At 53.7% G+C, this 19,362-nt stretch overlaps 1 protein-coding gene across 1 annotated transcript in view; it reads left to right on the top strand.

Annotated features, from left to right (window-relative positions):
• LOC146751687 (glutamate receptor ionotropic, NMDA 2D-like) overlaps positions 1–19,362 on the top strand; it is a 95,074-nt gene that overhangs the window by 13,886 nt on the left and 61,826 nt on the right. Inside the window, exons 3-4 of the mRNA XM_085533783.1 lie at positions 2,975–3,717; positions 10,288–10,402. Coding sequence (XP_085389909.1) covers positions 2,975–3,717; positions 10,288–10,402 — 858 coding nt within the window. The remainder of the gene's footprint in view (positions 1–2,974; positions 3,718–10,287; positions 10,403–19,362) is intronic.

Raw genomic sequence — 19,362 nt, forward strand, 5'->3', positions numbered from 1 at the left:
CGTGGGTCCCTGTGGGTCTCTATGGGGTCTCGATGGGTCTCTATGGATCCCTATGGGTCTCTATGGGTCTCTTTGGAGCTAATATGGGTCCCTATGTGTCTCTATGGGGTCTCTATGGGGATCTATGGGTCTCTATGGGGCTAATATAGGGGTCTATGGGTCTCTATGGGTCTCTATGGGGATCTATGGGGATCTATGGGTCTCCTATGGGGCTCTGTGGGGATGTATGGGGGTCTATGGGGGTCCTATGGGGGTCTATGGGGATGTATGGGGGTCTGTGGGGATCTATGGGGCTCCTATGGGGGTCTGTGGGGGGCTATGAGGGTAATATGGGAGTATATGGGGGTCTATGGGGGTCTATGGGACTCCTATGGGGGTCTATGGGGGTCTGTGAGGCTCCTATGGGGGTCTATGGGGGCTAATATGGGGGATGTGGGGGTCTATGGGGTTCTTTGGGGGTCTATGGTGATGTATGAGGGTCTATGGGGATCTATGGGGGTAATAGGGGGGATATGGGGGTCTATGGGGCTTCTATGGGGGTAATAGCGGGGATATGGGGGTCTATGGGGGTCTATGGGGGTAATAGGGGGGATATGGGGGTAATAGGGGGGATATGGGGGTCTATGGGGGTCTATGGGGGTAATAGGGGGGGATATGGGGGTCTATGGGGGTAATAGGGGGGATATGGGGGTCTATGGGGCTTCTATGGGGGTAATAGGGGGGGATATGGGGGTCTATGGGGGTAATATGGGGGATATGGGGATCTATGGGGGTAATAGGGGGGAAAAGGGGGGCATGGGGGTAATAGGGGGGATATGGGGGTCTATGGGGGTAATAGGGGGAATATGGGGGTCTATGGGGCACCTATGGGGGTCTATGGGACTCCTATGGGGGTCTATGGGGGTCTGTGAGGCTCCTATGGGGGTCTATGGGGGCTAATATGGGGTCTATGGGGGTCTATGAGGCACCTATGGGTGTCTATGGGGTGTCTATGTGGATGTATGGGGGTCTATGGGGATGTATGGGGCTCCTATGGGGCTCTGTGGGGATGTATGGGGGTCTATGGGGTTCCTATGGGGGTCTATGGGGATGTATGGGGGTCTATGGGGCTAATATAGGGCTCTATGGGGGTCTATGGAGATGTATGGGGGTCTATGGGGATCTATGGGGCTCCTATTGGGGTCTGTGGGGGTCTATGGGGTCTCTATGGGTCTCTATGGGTCCCTATGGGGCTCTATGGGGCTCTATGGGGCTAATATGGGGGTCTGTGGGTCCCTATGGGTCTCTATGGGTCCCTATGGGTCTCTATGGGGCTAATATGGGGGTCTATGGGGATCTATGGGGCTCCTATTGGGGTCTATGGGGGTCTATGGGGTCTCTATGGGGTCTCTATGGGTCTCTATGGGTCCTTATGGGTCTCTATGGGTCTCTATGGGGTCCCTATGGGTCTCTATGGGGTCCCTATGGGGCTAATATGGGGATCTATGGGGATCTATGGGTCTCTATGGGGCTAATATGGGGGTCCGTGGGTCCCTGTGGGTCTCTATGGGGTCTCGATGGGTCTCTATGGATCCCTATGGGTCTCTATGGGTCTCTTTGGAGCTAATATGGGTCCCTATGGGTCTCTATGGGGCTAATATGGGTCCCTATGGGTCTCTATGGCGCTCTATGGGGTCTCTATGGCGTCTCTATGGGTCCCTATGGGCATCTATGGGTCTCTATGGGTCCCTATGGGTCTCTATGGGGTCTGGGTCTCTATGGGGATCTATGGGTCTCTATGGGGTCTCTATGGGGTCTCTATGGGTTTCCTATGGGTCTCTATGGGTCTCCTATGGGTCTGTATGGGTCTCTATGGGGTCTCTATGGGGTCTCTATGGGGTCCCTATGGGTCTCTATGGGTCTCTATGGGGTCTCTATGGGTCTCTATGGGGCTCTATGGGGCTCTATGGGGTTATATGGGAATCTGTGGGTCTCTATGGGGCATCCCCCTTATACCCTTATACCATCTATGGGTCTCCTATAGGGATCTATGGGTCTCTATGGGGCTCCTATGGGGTCTCTATGGGGTCCCTATGGGGTCCCTATGGGGTCTATGGTTCCGTATGTGTCTCTATGGGGATGTATTGGGGTCTATGGGGATCTATGGGTGTCTATGGGGATGTATAGGGGTGTATGGGGGTCTATGGGGCTCTATGGGGTCTCTATGGGGCTCTGTGGGTCCCTATGGGTCTCTATGGGGCTAATATGGGGGTCTATGGGGTCTCTATGGGTCTCTGTGGGGTCCCTATGGGTCCCTATGGGTCTCTATGGGTCTCTATGGGTCTCTATGGCGCTCTATGGGGTCTCTATGGGGCTCTATGGGTTTCCTATGGGTCTCTATGGGGCTCCTATGGGGCTCCATGTGGCTGCTGTGGGTCCCTATAGGTCTCTATAGGTCTCTATGGGTCTCTATGGGGCTAATATGGGGGTCTATGGGGTCTCTATGGGGTCCCTATGGGGTCTATGGATCCCTATGGGTCTCTATGGGGCTAATATGGGTCCCTATGGGTCTCTATGGGGTCTCTATGGGTCTCTTTGGGGTCTCTATGGGTCCCTATGGGTCTCTTTGGAGCTAATATGGGTCCCTATGGGGTCTCTATGGGTCTCTATGGGGTCTCTATGGGTCTCTATGGGGTCTCTATGGGTCTCTATGGGTCTCCTATGGGTCCCTATGGGTCTCTATGGGTCCCTATGGGTCTCTATAGGGATCTATGGGGATCTATGGGTCTCAGTGGGTTTCCTATGGGTCCCTATGGGTCTCTATGGGTCCCTATGGGTCCCTATGGGTCCCTATGGGTCTCTATGGGTCTCTATGGGGTCTCTATGGGTCTCTATGGGGCATCCCCCTTATACCCTTATACCATCTATGGGTCTCCTATAGGGATCTATGGGTCTCTATGGGGCATCCCCCTTATCCCCCTTATACCCCCCATAGGAGCCCGGCTCCACGTTCCTTCAGCTCGGTTCGTCCACGGAGCAGCAGCTCCGCGTGATCTTCGAGCTGTTGGAGGAATACGACTGGACCACGTTCTCCGTTATCACCACCTTAAGGCCGGGCCGCCGCCATTTTACCTCCGCCATCGACGCCATCACCGACGGCAGCTTTATCGGCTGGGATCATAGAGGCGTCACCACCATAGACCCCAATGGAGATGACCCGGATGGAAGAGAGCTAGAGCGTCGCCTACGGGAAGTGACGTCACGAGTCCGCTTGCTTTATTGTTCCGCCGATGAGCTGCGTTATGTGTTCCGGGCTGCTCGCGCTGCTGGTGTCGCTGGTTCCGGTTACGTTTGGTTCTCGGTCGGTGCCGGTTTGGGGTCGGATGAGGATCCGGTGATGGAGGAGGCACCGGATGGGTTGTTCGTGGTGTTGGCTGCAGCATGGAGGGACCCTTTGGGGGAGAGGTTAAGGGCCGGGATGGCGGTGGTGGCGGAAGGGACGGAAGCCATGAGGAGGGAACGGAGGGAAGGCGGAAGCGGAAGTGGTGGAGCCGGAAGTGGGCCTGCCGGAAGTGGTGTCGCCGGAAGTGGATCTAGCGGAAGTGGAACCACCGGAAGTGGAGGGAGCGGAAGTGGGGTGAACGGAAGTGTGGCGACCGGAAGCGGAAATGAAGATGATGGAGATGGAGGAGGGGACTGCAGGGAGAGGAGGCCCAGAGCGGGGGGGGGGCTGCACCGGTGAGTGATGGGGGGGGTCTATGGGGGTCTGTGGGGCTCCTATGGGGATCTATGGGAGTCTATGGGGGTCTATGGGGATCTATGGGGCTAATATGGGGGTCTATGGGGCGAATATGGGGGTCTATGGGGAACTATGGGGCGAATATGGGGGTCTATGGGGCTAATATGGGGGTCTATGGGGATCTATGGGGGTCTATGGGGTTCTTATGGGGGTCTATGGGGCTCCTATGGGGGTCTATGGGGCTAATATAGGGATCTATGGGGGTCTATGGGGCTAATATAGGGATCTATGGGGGTCTATGGGGCTCCTATGGGGCTCCTATGGGGGTCTATGGGGCTAATATAGGGCCCTATGGGGGTCTGTGGGGCTAATATGGGGGTCTATGGGGCTTCTATGGGGGTCTATGGGGAACTATGGGGGTCTATGGGGAACTATGGGGGTCTATGGGGAACTATGGGGATCTATGGGGATCTATGGGGGTCTATGGGGCGAATATGGGGGTCTATGGGGCGAATATGGGGAACTATGGGGGTCTGTGAGGGTCTATGGGGATCTATGGGGCTCCTATGGGGGTCTATGGGGATCTATGGGGGTCTGTGGGGTTCTTATGGGGGTCTATGTGGTTCTTATCGGGGTCTATGGGGCTCCTATGGGGGTCTATGGGGCTAATATAGGGCTCTATGGGGGTCTATGGGGCTCCTATGGGGGTCTATGGGGCTAATATAGGGCCCTATGGGGGTCTATGGGGCTTCTATGGGGGTCTATGGGGCTTCTATGGGGGTCTATGGGGAACTATGGGGATCTATGGGGATCTATGGGGGTCTATGGGGCTAATATGGGGGTCTATGGGGATAATATGGGGGTTTATGGGGCTCCTGTGGGGGTCTATGGGGCTAATATAGGGCTCTATGGGGGTCTATGGGGCTTCTATGGGGGTCTGTGGGGCTAATATGGGGGTCTATGGGGATCTGTGGGGGTCTATGGGGCTAATATGGGGGTCTATGGGGTTAATATGGGGGTCTATGGGGCTAATATGGGGGTCTATGGGGAACTATGGGGATCTATGGGGCTAATATAGGGCTCTATGGGGGTCTATGGGGCTCCTATGGGGGTCTATGGGGCTAATATGGGGGTCTATGGGGAACTATGGGGGTCTATGGGGCTAATATAGGGTTCTATGGGGGTCTGTGGGGGTCTATGGGGTTAATATGGGGCTCTATGGGGCTAATGTGGGGATCTATGGGGCTAATATGGGGGTCTATGGGGCTCCTATGGGGGTCTATGGGGATCTATGGGGCTAATATGGGGGTCTATGGGGAACTATGGGGCGAATATGGGGGTCTATGGGGCGAATATGGGGGTCTATGGGGATCTATGGGGCGAATATGGGGGTCTATGGGGCGAATATGGGGGTCTATGGGGCGAATATGGGGGTCTATGGGGCGAATATGGGGCTAATATGGGGGTCTATGGGGATCTATGGGGATCTATGGGGCTAATATAGGGCTCTATGGGGCTCCTATGGGGATCTATGGGGCTAATATAGGGCTCTATGGGGGTCTATGGGGCTTCTATGGGGGTCTATGGGGATCTATGGGGGTCTATGGGGCTAATATGGGGGTCTATGGGGATCTATGGGGGTCTATGGGGTGAATATGGGGGTCTATGGGGGTCTATGGGGCTAATATGGGAGTCTATGGGGCTAATATGGGGCTCCTATGCGATCTATGGGGCTAATATGGGGGTCTATGGGGGTCTATGGGGCTAATATGGGGATCTATGGGGGTCTATGGGGCAATATGGGGGTCTATGGGGCAATATGGGGGTCTATGGGGATCTATGGGGCTAATTTGGGGGTCTGTGGGGGTCTATGGGGATCTATGGGGAACTATGGTGGTCTATGGGGCTCCTATGGGAATCTATGGGGTTCTTATGGGGTTCTGTGGGGGTATATGGGGCTAATATGGGGGGTCTATGGGGGTCTATGGGGCTAATATGGGGATCTATGGGGGTCTATGGGGCTAATATGGGGGTCTGTGGCGAACTATGGGGCTTCTATGAGATCTATGGGGCTTATATGGGGGTCTGTGGGGAACTATGGGGGTCTATGGGGCTAATATGGGGGTCTATGGGGCTAATATGGGGGTCTGTGGGGGTCTATGGGGCTAATATAGGGCTCTATGGGGGTCTATGGGGCTAATATGGGGCTCGATGGGGGTCTATGGGGATCTATGGGGGTCTATGGGGCTAATATAGGGCCCTATGGGGGTCTATGGGGCTTCTATAGGGGTCAGTGGGGCTAATATGGGGCTCTATGGGGGTCTATGGGGCTCCTATGGGGGTCTATGGGGCTAATATAGGGCCCTATGGGGGTCTATGGGGCTTCTATGGGGGTCTATGGGGCTTCTGTGGGGGTCTATGGGGAACTATGGGGATCTATGGGGATCTATGGGGGTCTATGGGGCGAATATGGGGGTCTATGGGGATAATATGGGGTTTATGGGGCTCCTGTGGGGGTCTATGGGGCTAATATGGGGGTCTATGGGGATCTATGGGGCTAATATGGGGGTCTATGGGGAACTATGGGGGTCTATGGGGCTAATATAGGGTTCTATGGGGGTCTATGGGGATCTATGGGGCTCCTATATGGATCTATGGGGCTCTGTGGGGCTAATATAGGGCTCCATGGGGGTCTGTTGGGCTCCTATGGGGCTGTATGGGGATCTATGGGGCTGTGTGGGGATCTATGGGGCTGTATGGGTACCTATGGGGATCTATGGGTACCTATGGGTATCTATGGGTACGTATGGGTACCTATGGGGATCTATGGGCACCAATGGGTACCTATGGGGATCTATGGGTACGTATGGGGCTGTATGGGGATCTATGGGTACCTATGTGTACCTATGGGGCTGTATGGTGATCTATGGGTACCTATGGGGATCTGTGGGGCTTCTATGTGGATCTATGGGCATCTATGGGGCTCCAATGGGGATCTATGGGGCTGTATGGGCAACTATGGGCATATATGTGTACCTCTGGGTACCTATGGGGCTGTATGTGTACCTATGGGTACCTATGGGGCTGTATGGGGATCTATGGGGCTGTATGGGGATCTATGGGTACCTATGGGCACCTATGGGGCTCTATGGGAATCTATGGGTACCTATGGGGCTGTATGGTGATCTATGGGTACCTATGGGGCTCCTATGGGGATCTATGGGGCTGTATGGGGATCTGTGGGGCTGTATGGGGATCTATGGGGCTGTATGGGGTTCTATGGGTACCTATGGGGATCTATGGGGATCTATGGGGCTGTGTGGGGATCTATGGGGCTGTATGGGCATCTATGGGGCTGTATGGGTATCTGTGGGTATCTATGTGTACCTATGGGGCTGTATGGGGATCTATGGGTACCTATGGGCACCTATGGGGATCTATGGGGCTGTATGGGTACCTATGGGTACCTATGGGGATCTATGGGGCTGTATGGGGATCTATGGGGCTGTGTGGGGATCTATGGGGCTGTGTGGGGATCTGTGGGGCTGTATGGGTATCTATGGGGCTGTATGGTGATCTATGGGTACCTATGGGCACCTATGGGCATCTATGGGGCTCCTATGGGGATCTATGGGCACCTATGGGTACCTATGGGGATCTATGGGGCTGTATGGGCATCTAAGGGGCTCCTATGGGTACCTATGGGGATCTATGGGGCTGTATGGGGATCTATGGGGCTGTATGGGGATCTATGGGTACCTATGGGTACCTATGGGGATCTATGGGTACCTATGGGGCTGTATGGGTATCTATGTGTACCTATGGGTACCTATGGGGCTGTATGGGGATCTATGGGTACCTATGGGGATCTATGGGGCTGTATGAGGATCTATGGGGCTCCAATGGGGATCTATGGGCACTTATGGAGATCTATGATAATCTATGGGCCCCTATGGGGATCTATGGGTACCTATGGGTACCTATGGGGCTGTATGGGTACCTATGTGTACCTATGTGTACCTATGGGGATCTATGGGGATATATGGGTACCTGTGTGTACCTATGGGTACCTATGGGGATCTATGGGATCTATGGGTATCTATGGGCACCTATGGGGCTGTATGGGGATCTATGGGCACCTGTGGGTACCTATGGGTACCTATGGGGATCTATGGGTACGTATGGGTACCTATGGAGATCTATGGGGCTGTATGGTGATCTATGTGTACCTATGGGTACCTATGGGGCTGTATGGGGCTGTATGGGGATCTATGGGCATCTATGGGGCTGTATGGGGATCTATGGGTACCTATGGGGATCTATGGGGATCTATGGGGCTGTATGGTGATCTATGTGTATCTATGGGTACCTATGGGGATCTATGGGGCTGTATGGGGATCTATGGGGCTCCTATGGGGATCTGTGGGCACCTATGGGCATATATGGGCACCTATGGGGCTCCTATGGGGATCTATGGGGCTGTATGGGGATCTATGGGTACCTATGGGGATCTATGGGTACCTATGTGTACCTATGGGGCTGTATGGGGATCTATGGGGCTGTATGGTGATCTATGGGTACCTATGGGGCTGTATGGGGATCTATGGGTACCTATGGGTACCTATGGGGATCTATGGGGATCTATGGGGCTGTATGGGGATCTATGGGGCTGTGTGGGGATCTATGGGGCTGTATGGTGATCTATGTGTACCTATGGGTACCTATGGGGCTGTATGGGTATCTATGTGTACCTATGGTTGCTGTATGGGTACCTATGTGTACCTATGGGCACCTATGGGGATCTATGGGGCTGTATGGGTACCTATGGGGATCTATGGGTACCTATGGGCATATATGGGGCTCCTATGGGGATCTGTGGGCACCTATGGGGATCTATGGGGATCTATGGGGCTGTATGGGTACCTATAGGTACCTATGGGGATCTATGGGGCTCTATGGGGATCTATGGGGCTGTATGGGGATCTATGAGGCTGTATGGTGATCTATGGGTACCTATGTGTACCTATGGGGCTGTATGGGGATCTATGGGTACCTATGGGTACCTATGGGGATCTATGGGAATCTATGGGGCTGTATGGGTACCTATGGGTACCTATGGGCATCCATGGGGTTCCTATGGGGATCTATGGGGCTGTATGGTGATCTATGGGTACCTATGGGTCCCTATGGGGCTGTATGGGTACCTATGTGTACCTATGGATACCTATGGGTACCTATGGGGATCTATGGGGCTCCTATGGGGATCTATGGGGATCTGTGGGGCTCCTGTGGGGATCTGTGGGGCTGTATGGGGATCTATGGGTACTTATGGGGATCTGTGGGTACCTATGGGGCTGTATGGGGCTCCTATGGGTACCTATGGGGCTCCTATGGGTACCTATGGGGCTGTATGGGCACCTATGGGGATCTATGGGCACCTATGGGGCTGTATGTGTACCTATGGGTACCTATGGGGCTGTATGGGGATCTATGGGGACCTATGGGGATCTGTGGGGATCTATGTGGAGTTCTGGGTGCCCCATAGCCCCCATTGACCCCCATTGACCCCATAGCCCCCATTGACCCCATAGCCCCCATTGACCCCATTGACCCCATAGCCCCCATAGCCCCCATTGACCCATTAGCCCCCATTGACCCATTAGCCCCCATTACTCCCATATCCCCCATTGACCCCATTGATCCCATTGACCCCATAGCCCCCATTGACCCCATAGCCCCCATTGACCCCATAGCCCCCATTGCCCCCATTGACCCCATAGCCCCCATTGACCCCATTGACCCCATATCCCCCATTGCCCCCATATCCCCCATTGACCCCATATCCCCCATTGCCCCCATATCCCCCATTGACCCCATATCCCCCATTGCCCCCATTGACCCCATATCCCCCATTGCCCTCATTGACCCCATAGCCCCCATTGACCCCATAGCCCCCATTGACCCCATATCCCCCATTGCCCCCATTGACCCCATTGACCCCATATCCCCCATTGCCCCCATATCCCCCATTGACCCCATATCCCCCATTGCCCCCATATCCCCCATTGACCCCATATCCCCCATTGCCCCCATTGACCCCATATCCCCCATTGCCCTCATTGACCCCATAGCCCCCATTGACCCCATAGCCCCCATTGACCCCATATCCCCCATTGCCCCCATTGACCCCATTGACCCCATATCCCCCATTGCCCCCATATCCCCCATTGACCCCATATCCCCCATTGCCCCCATATCCCCCATTGACCCCATATCCCCCATTGCCCCCATTGACCCCATATCCCCCATTGCCCTCATTGACCCCATAGCCCCCATTGACCCCATTGACCCCATAGCCCCCATAGCCCCCATTGACCCCATAGCCCCCATAGCCCCCATTGACCCCATAGCCCCCATTGACCCCATATCCCCCATTGCCCCCATTGACCCCATAGCCCCCATAGCCCCCATTGACCCCATAGCCCCCATTGACCCCATAGCCCCCATTGACCCCATTGATCCCATATCCCCCATTGACCCCATTGACCCCATATCCGCACTGTGTGCAGGTATTTCCGTAACGTGACGTGGCAGCGGCGCCGTTTGTCGTTCAATGCTGACGGTTACTTGGCCGACCCCGAACTCGTCGTCATCGCGCTGAGCCAGGAGCGGGCGTGGGAGGTGGTGAGTGCGCCCCATAGCGCCCCATAGCGCCCCATAGCGCCCTATGGAACCCCATAGCGCCCCATAGCGCCCTATGGAACCCTATAGTGCCCCATAGAACCCTATGACACCCCATGGCGCCCCATAGCGCCCCATAGCGCCCCATAGAACCCTATAGTGCCCCATAGCGCCCCATAGAACCCTATGGAACCCTATAGTGCCCCATAGCGCCCCATAGCGCCCCATAGCGCCCCATAGAACCCTATAGTGCCCCATAGCGCCCCATAGCGCCCCATAGCGCCCCATAGCACCCTATGGTACCCAATAGCGCCCCATAGTGCCCTATAGCACCCCATAGCGCCCTATGGAACTCTATAGCGCCCCATAGCGCCCCATAGCGCCCTATAGTGCCCCATAGCGCCCCATAGAACCCTATGACACCCCATAGCACCCCATAGCGCCCCATAGCGCCCTATGGCACCCCATAGCGCCCCATAGCAGCCTATAGTACCCCATAGCACCCTATAGCACCCCATAGCGCCCCATAGCGCCCTATAGCACCCCATAGGACCCCATATCCCCCCATAGCCCCCATAGACCCCATTACCCCCATTAACCCTATAACCCCCCATATACCCTATTACCCTATAGGTGGGCAGCTGGCATCATGGCGCCCTGGAGCTGCGTCACCCCATATGATCCCATTACCCCATATGATCCCATATCCCCCCATAGCCCCATATACCCCATATGATCCCATTACCCCATATACCCCATAGACCCCATATCCCCCCATAGTCCCCATATCCCCCCATTACCTCATAGCCCCCCATTACCCTATATCCCATATACCCCTATAGGTGGGCAGCTGGCATCATGGCGCCCTGGAGCTGCGTCACCCCATATGATCCCATTACCCCATATGATCCCATTACCCCATATGATCCCATTACCCCATATGACCCCATTACCCCATATGATCCCATATACCCCATATGATCCCATTACCCCCATATACTCCATATGATCCCATTACCCCATATGATCCCATTACCCCCATTACCCCATATGATCCCATATACCCCATATGATCCCATATACCCCATATGATCCCATTACCCCCATATACCCCATATGATCCCATTACCCCATATGATCCCATTACCCCCATTACCCCATATGATCCCATATACCCCATATGATCCCATATACCCCATATGATCCCATTACCCCCATATACCCCATATGATCCCATTACCCCATATGATCCCATTACCCCCATTACCCCATATGATCCCATTACCCCATATGATCCCATTACCCCCATATACCCCATATGATCCCATATACCCCATATGATCCCATTACCCCATATGATCCCATATACCCCATATGATCCCATTACCCCCATATCCCCCCATAGACCCCATAGCCCCCATATACCCCATATCCCCCCATAGACCCCATATCCCCCCATAGTCCCCATATCCCCCCATAGTCCCCATATCCCCCATACCCCCCATATCCTCCCATATCCCCCATATCCCCCCATAGACCCCATATCCCCCCATTGCCCCTATATCCCCCATATCCCCCCATATCCCCCATAGACCTTATACCCCCATAGCCCCCATATCCCCCCATAGCCCCCATATCCCCCCATAGACCCCATATCCCCCCATAGACCCCATATCCCCCCATATCCCCCATACTCCCCATATCCCCTATACTCCCCATATCCCCCATATCCCCCCATAGCCCCCATATACCCCATATCCCCCCATAGACCCCATATCCCCCCATAGACCCCATATCCCCCCATTGCCCTCATCACCCCCATATCCCCCCATAGACCCCATTACCCCATATCCCCCATATCCCCCATATCCCCCCATTGCCCCATATCCCCCATATCCCCCATTACCCCATATCCCCCATATCCCCCATATCCCTCCATAGCCCCCATATCCCCCATAGACCCCATATCCCCCCATAGCCCCATATACCCCATATGATCCCATTACCCCCATATACCCCATATGATCCCATATACCCTATAACCCCCCATTACCCCCTATAGGTTGGCAGCTGGCATCATGGCGCCCTGGAGCTGCGTCACCCCATATGATCCCATTACCCCATATGATCCCATTACCCCATATGATCCCATTACCCCATATGACCCCATTACCCCATATGATCCCATTATCCCCATATACCCCATATCCCCCCATTACCCCCATATACCCCATAGCCCCCATATCCCCCCATTGGCCCTATACCCCCCATATCCCCTCACAGGCCCCATAGCCCCCATTACCCCCATAGCCCCCATAGACCCCATAGCCCCCATAGCCCCCATATCCCCCCATTACCCCATAGCCCCCATATCCCCCCATATCCCCCATATGCCCCCATAGACCCCATAGACCTCATATCCCCCCATATCCCCTCACAGGCCCCATAGACCCCATATCCCCCCATAGACCCCATAGACCCCATATCCCCCCATATCCCCCATATTCCCCATATCCCCCCATAGACCCCATAGACCCTATACCCCCCATAACCCCCCATAGACCCCATATCCCCCCATAGCCCCCATATCCCCCCATAGCCCCCATATCCCCCCATATCCCCCCATAGACCCCATATACCCCATATATTCCCATATAACCCTATAGGTGGGCAGCTGGCATCATGGCGCCCTGGAGCTGCGTCACCCCATATGATCCCATTACCCCCATTACCCCATATGATCCCATATAACCCTATATCCCATTACCCCCATATACCCCATATGATCCCATATACCCCATATGATCCCATTACCCCATATGATCCCATTACCCCATATGATCCCATATACCCCCATTACCCCATATGGTCCCATATACCCCATATGATCCCATTACCCCATATGATCCAATTACCCCCATATACCCCATATACCCCATAGACCCCATAGACCCCATAGCCCCCATATCCCCCCATATACCCCATATGATCCCATTACCCCATATGATCCCATTACCCCTATATCCCATTGCTCTCTATAGGTTGGCAGCTGGCATCATGGCGCCCTGGAGCTGCGTCACCCCATATGACCCCATTACCCCCATATACCCCATATGATCCCATATACCCCATATGATCCCATATACCCCATATGATCCCATTACCCCATATGATCCCATATAACCCTATATCCCATTACCCCCATATACCCCATATGATCCCATATACCCCATATGATCCCATTACCCCATATGATCCCATTACCCCATATGATCCCATTACCGCCATTACCCCATATGATGCCATTACCCCATATGATCCCATTACCCCATATGGTCCCATTACCCCATATGATCCCATTACCCCCATATCCCCCCATAGCCCCCATATCCCTATTACCCCCCATACCCCCCATCAACCCCATATACCCCATAGCCCCCATAGCCCCCATATCCCCCCATTATCTCCATAGCCCCCATAGACCCCATATACCCCATAGACCCCATATGCCCCATAGACCCCATATCCTCCCATAGACCCCATATCCCCCCATATCCCCCCATAGACCCCATAGCCCCCATAGACCCCATTACCCCCATCACCCCCATATACCCCATAGACCCCATAGCCCCCATATCCCCCCATTACCCCATAACCCCTATATCCCTATATCCCCTATAGGTTGGCAGCTGGCATCATGGCGCCCTGGAGCTGCGTTACCCCATATGATCCCATTACCCCATATGATCCCATTACCCCATATGATCCCATTACCCCATATGATCCCATTACCCCATATGGTCCCATTACCCCATATGGTCCCATTACCCCATATGATCCCATTACCCCATATGATCCCATTACCCCATATGGTCCCATTACCCCATATGATCCCATTAGCCCCATTACCCCATATACCCCATAGCCCCCATATCCCCCCATAGCCCCCATTACCCCATATACCCCATATCCCCCATTACCCCCATATCCCCCCATACACCCCATAGCCCCCATATCCCCCCATAGACCCCATATTCTCCCATAGCCCCCATAGACCCCATATCTCCCCATAGACCCCATAGACCCCCATAGACCCCATATCCCCCCATTACCCCATATCCCCCATATCCCCCCATAGCCCCCAATTCCCCCATATCCCCCCATAGACCCCATAGACCCTATACCCCCCATCTCCCTCCATAGCCCCCATATCCCCCCATTACCCCATATCCCTCCATTACCCCATAGACCCCATATCCCCCCATAGCCCCCATATCCCCCCATTACCCCATATCCCCCCATTACCCCATATCCCCCCATTACCCCCATCAACCCCATATACCCCATAGCCCCCATAGACCCCATATCCCCCCCTAGCCCCCAATACCCCAGTATCCCCCCATAGCCCCCATAGCCCCCCATTACCCCATATACCCCCATAGCCCCCATATCCCCCCATAGTCCCCATAGCCCCCATAGCCCCCCATAGCCCCCATATCCCCCCATAGACCCCATATTCCCCCATTACCCCATATACCCCATATCCCCCCATAGCCCCCAATACCCCAATATCCCCCCATAGACCCCATAGACCCTATACCCCCTATATCCCCTCACAGGCCCCATATCCCCCATAGACCCCATAGCCCCCATATCCCCCCATATCCCCCATACTCCCCATATCCCCCCATAGACCCCATAGACCCCATAGCCCCCATATCCCCCCATATACCCCATATGATCCCATTACCCCATATGATCCCATTACCCCATATGATCCCATTATGGATCCCATTATCTCCTATAGGTTGGCAGCTGGCATCATGGCGCCCTGGAGCTGCGTCACCCCATATGATCCCATTACCCCATAGACCCCATATACCCCATATACCCTATATCCCCCCATAGCCCCCATATCCATCCATTACCCCATATACCCCATATCCCCCCATAGCCCTCATTAACCCTATAACCCCCCATATGATCCCATATTACCCTATAGGTTGGCAGCTGGCATCATGGCGCCCTGGAGCTGCGTCACCCCATATGATCCCATTACCCCATATGATCCCATTACCCCATATGATCCCATATACCCCAATTCCCCCATATCACCCCATAGACCCCATAGACCCTATACCCCCCATATACCCCATAGACCCCATATCCCCCCATAGCCCCATATACCCCATATGATCCCATTACCCCATATACCCCATATGATCCCATATAACCCCATAGGTTGGCAGCTGGCATCATGGCGCCCTGGAGCTGCGTCACCCCATATGATCCCATAACCCCATATGATCCCATATGATCCCATTACCCCATATACCCCATAGACCCCATATCCCCCCATTACCCCCATAGCCCCCATTAACCCTATAACCCCCTATATCCCATATAGGTGGGCAGCTGGCATGGCGGCGCCCTGGAGCTGCGTCACCCCATATGATCCCATTACCCCATATGATCCCATTACCCCATATGATCCCATATACCCCATATGATCCCATTACCCCATATGATCCCATTACCCCCATATACCCCATATGATCCCATTATCCCCATATACCCCATATCCCCCCATTACCCCCATATACCCCATATGATCCCATTACCCCATATGATCCCATAACCCCATATACCCCATATGATCCCATTACCCCATATGATCCCATTACCCCATATACCCCATATGATCCCATTACACCCATATACCCCATATGATCCCATTACCCCATATACCCCATATGATCCCATTACCCCCATTACCCCATATGATCCCATTACCCCATATGATCCCATTACCCCATATACCCCATATGCCCCCATATACCCCATATGATCCCATATACCCCATATGATCCCATATACCCCATATGATCCCATTACCCCATATGATCCCATTACCCCCATTACCCCATATGATCCCATTACCCCATATGATCCCATTACCCCCATTACCCCATATGATCCCATTACCCCATATGATCCCATTACCCCCATTACCCCATATGATCCCATTACCCCCATATGATCCCATTACCCCATATGATCCCATTACCCCCATTACCCCATATGATCCCATTACCCCCATATGATCCCATATACCCCATATGATCCCATTACCCCATAGACCCCTTATACCCCATATGATCCCATTACCCCATATGATCCCATTACCCCCATATGATCCCATATACCCCATATGATCCCATTACCCCCATATACCCCATATGATCCCATAACCCCATATACCCCATATGATCCCATTACCCCATATACCCCATATGATCCCATTACCCCATATGATCCCATTACCCCATATGACCCCATATACCCCATATACCCCATATGATCCCATTACCCCCATATACCCCATATGATCCCATTACCCCATATGATCCCATTACCCCATATGATCCCATTATGGATCCCATTACCCCCCATAGGTGGGCAGCTGGCATCATGGCGCCCTGGAGCTGCGTCACCCCATATGATCCCATTACCCCCATTACCCCATATGATCCCATTACCCCATATGATCCCATTACCCCCATATACCCCATATGATCCCATTACCCCATATGATCCCATATACCCCATATGATCCCATTACCCCATATGATCCCATATACCCCATATACCCTATATACCCCATATCCCCCCATATACCCCATATGATCCCATTACCCCATATGATCCCATATGATCCCATATACCCCATATGATCCCATTACCCCCATATACCCCATATGATCCCATTACCCCCATATACCCCATATGATCCCATTACCCCATATGATCCCATTACCCCCATATACCCCATATGATCCCATTACCCCCATATACCCCATATGATCCCATATACCCCATATGATCCCATATACCCCATATGATCCCATTACCCCATATGATCCCATTACCCCTATATCCCATATACCCCATATGATCCCATTACCCCATATGATCCCATTACCCCATATGATCCCATATACCCCATATGATCCCATTACCCCATATGATCCCATTACCCCATATACCCCATATGATCCCATTACCCCATATACCCCATATGATCCCATTACCCCATATGATCCAATTACCCCCATTACCCCATATACCCCATAGACCCCATATCCCCCCATAGCCCCCATTACCCCATATGATCCCATATACCCCATATGATCCCATTACCCCATATGATCCAATTACCCCCATTACCCCATATACCCCATAGACCCTATAGACCCCATAGCCCCCATATCCCCCCATATACCCCATATGATCCCATTACCCCCATTACCCCATATACCCCATAGACCCCATAGACCCCCATAGCCCCCATATCCCCCCATAGTCCCCATCAATCCCATATCCCCCATATCCCTCCATAGACCCCATAGCCCCCATAGACCCCATATCCCCCCATAGCCCCCAATACCCCAATATCCCCCCATAGCCCCCATATCCCCCCATAGGCCCCATTACCCCCATATCCCCCATATTCCCCCATAGCCCCCATAGACCCCATATCCCCCCATAGACCCCATAGACCCTATATCCCCCATATCCCCTCACAGGCCCCATAGACCCCATATGCCCCCATATCCCCCATCAACCCCATATCCCCCATCAACCCCATATACCCCATATACCCCATATACCCCATATACCCCATATACCCCATAGCCACCATATACCCCATAGCCACCATATACCCCATAGCCACCATAGCTTCCATTACCCCCATAGACCCCATAGCCCCCATAGACCCCATATTCCCCCATAGACCCCATATCCCCCCATATACCCCATATGATCCCATATACCCCATATGATCCCATTACCCCATATACCCCATATCCCCCCATATACCCCATATGATCCCATATACCCCATATGATCCCATTACCCCATATGATCCCATATACCCCATATGATCCCATATCCCCTATAGATGGGCAGCTGGCATCATGGCGCCCTGGAGCTGTGTCACCCCATATGATCCCATTACCCCATAGACCCCATATCCCCCATATCCCCCCATAGACCCCATATCCCCCCATTACCCCATATACCCCATATCCCCCCATAGCCCCCCATAGACCCCATATCCCCCCATAGCCCCCATCACCCCCATATCCCCCCATTACCCCCATATCCCCCCATAGATCCCATATATCCCCATAGACCCCATAGACCCCATATCCCCCCATAGCCCCCATATCCCCCCATATACCCCATAGCCCCCATAGAGCCCATATCCCCCCATAGCCCCATAGCCCCCATAGACCCCATATCCCCCCCTAGCCCCCATATCCCCCCATATCCCCCATATACCCCATATCCCCCCATATCCCCCCATTACCCCATATACCCCATATCCCCCCATAGACCCCATAGGTCTCATATCCCCCCATATCCCCCATATCCCCCCATATCCCCCCATAGACCCCATAGACCCAATATCCCTCCATAGACCCCATAGCCCCCATAGACCCCATATCCCCCATATCCCCCATATCCCTCATATATCCCCATAGCCCCATATACCCCATATGATCCCATATACCCCATATGATCCCATTAACCCTATAACCCCCCATTGCCCCCCATAGGTTGGCAGCTGGCATCATGGCGCCCTGGAGCTGTGTCACCCCATATGATCCCATTACCCCATAGACCCCATATCCCCCCATAGCCCCATATACCCCATATGATCCCATTACCCCATAGACCCCATATCCCCCCATAGCCCCATATACCCCATATGATCCCATTACCCCCATATACCCCATATGATCCCATATACCCCATATGATCCCATATACCCCATATGATCCCATAGACCCCATATGATCCCATTACCCCATACTCCCCATATCCCCCATACTCCCCATATCCCCCATACTCCCCATATCCCCCATATCCCCCCATATCCCCCCATAGACCCCATA

This window comes from Coturnix japonica, unplaced genomic scaffold, assembly GCF_054131305.1.
Source record: "Coturnix japonica strain WE unplaced genomic scaffold, WE-NBRP24 Scf063, whole genome shotgun sequence".
In the NCBI taxonomy this organism is placed as follows: Eukaryota; Metazoa; Chordata; class Aves; order Galliformes; family Phasianidae; genus Coturnix; species Coturnix japonica.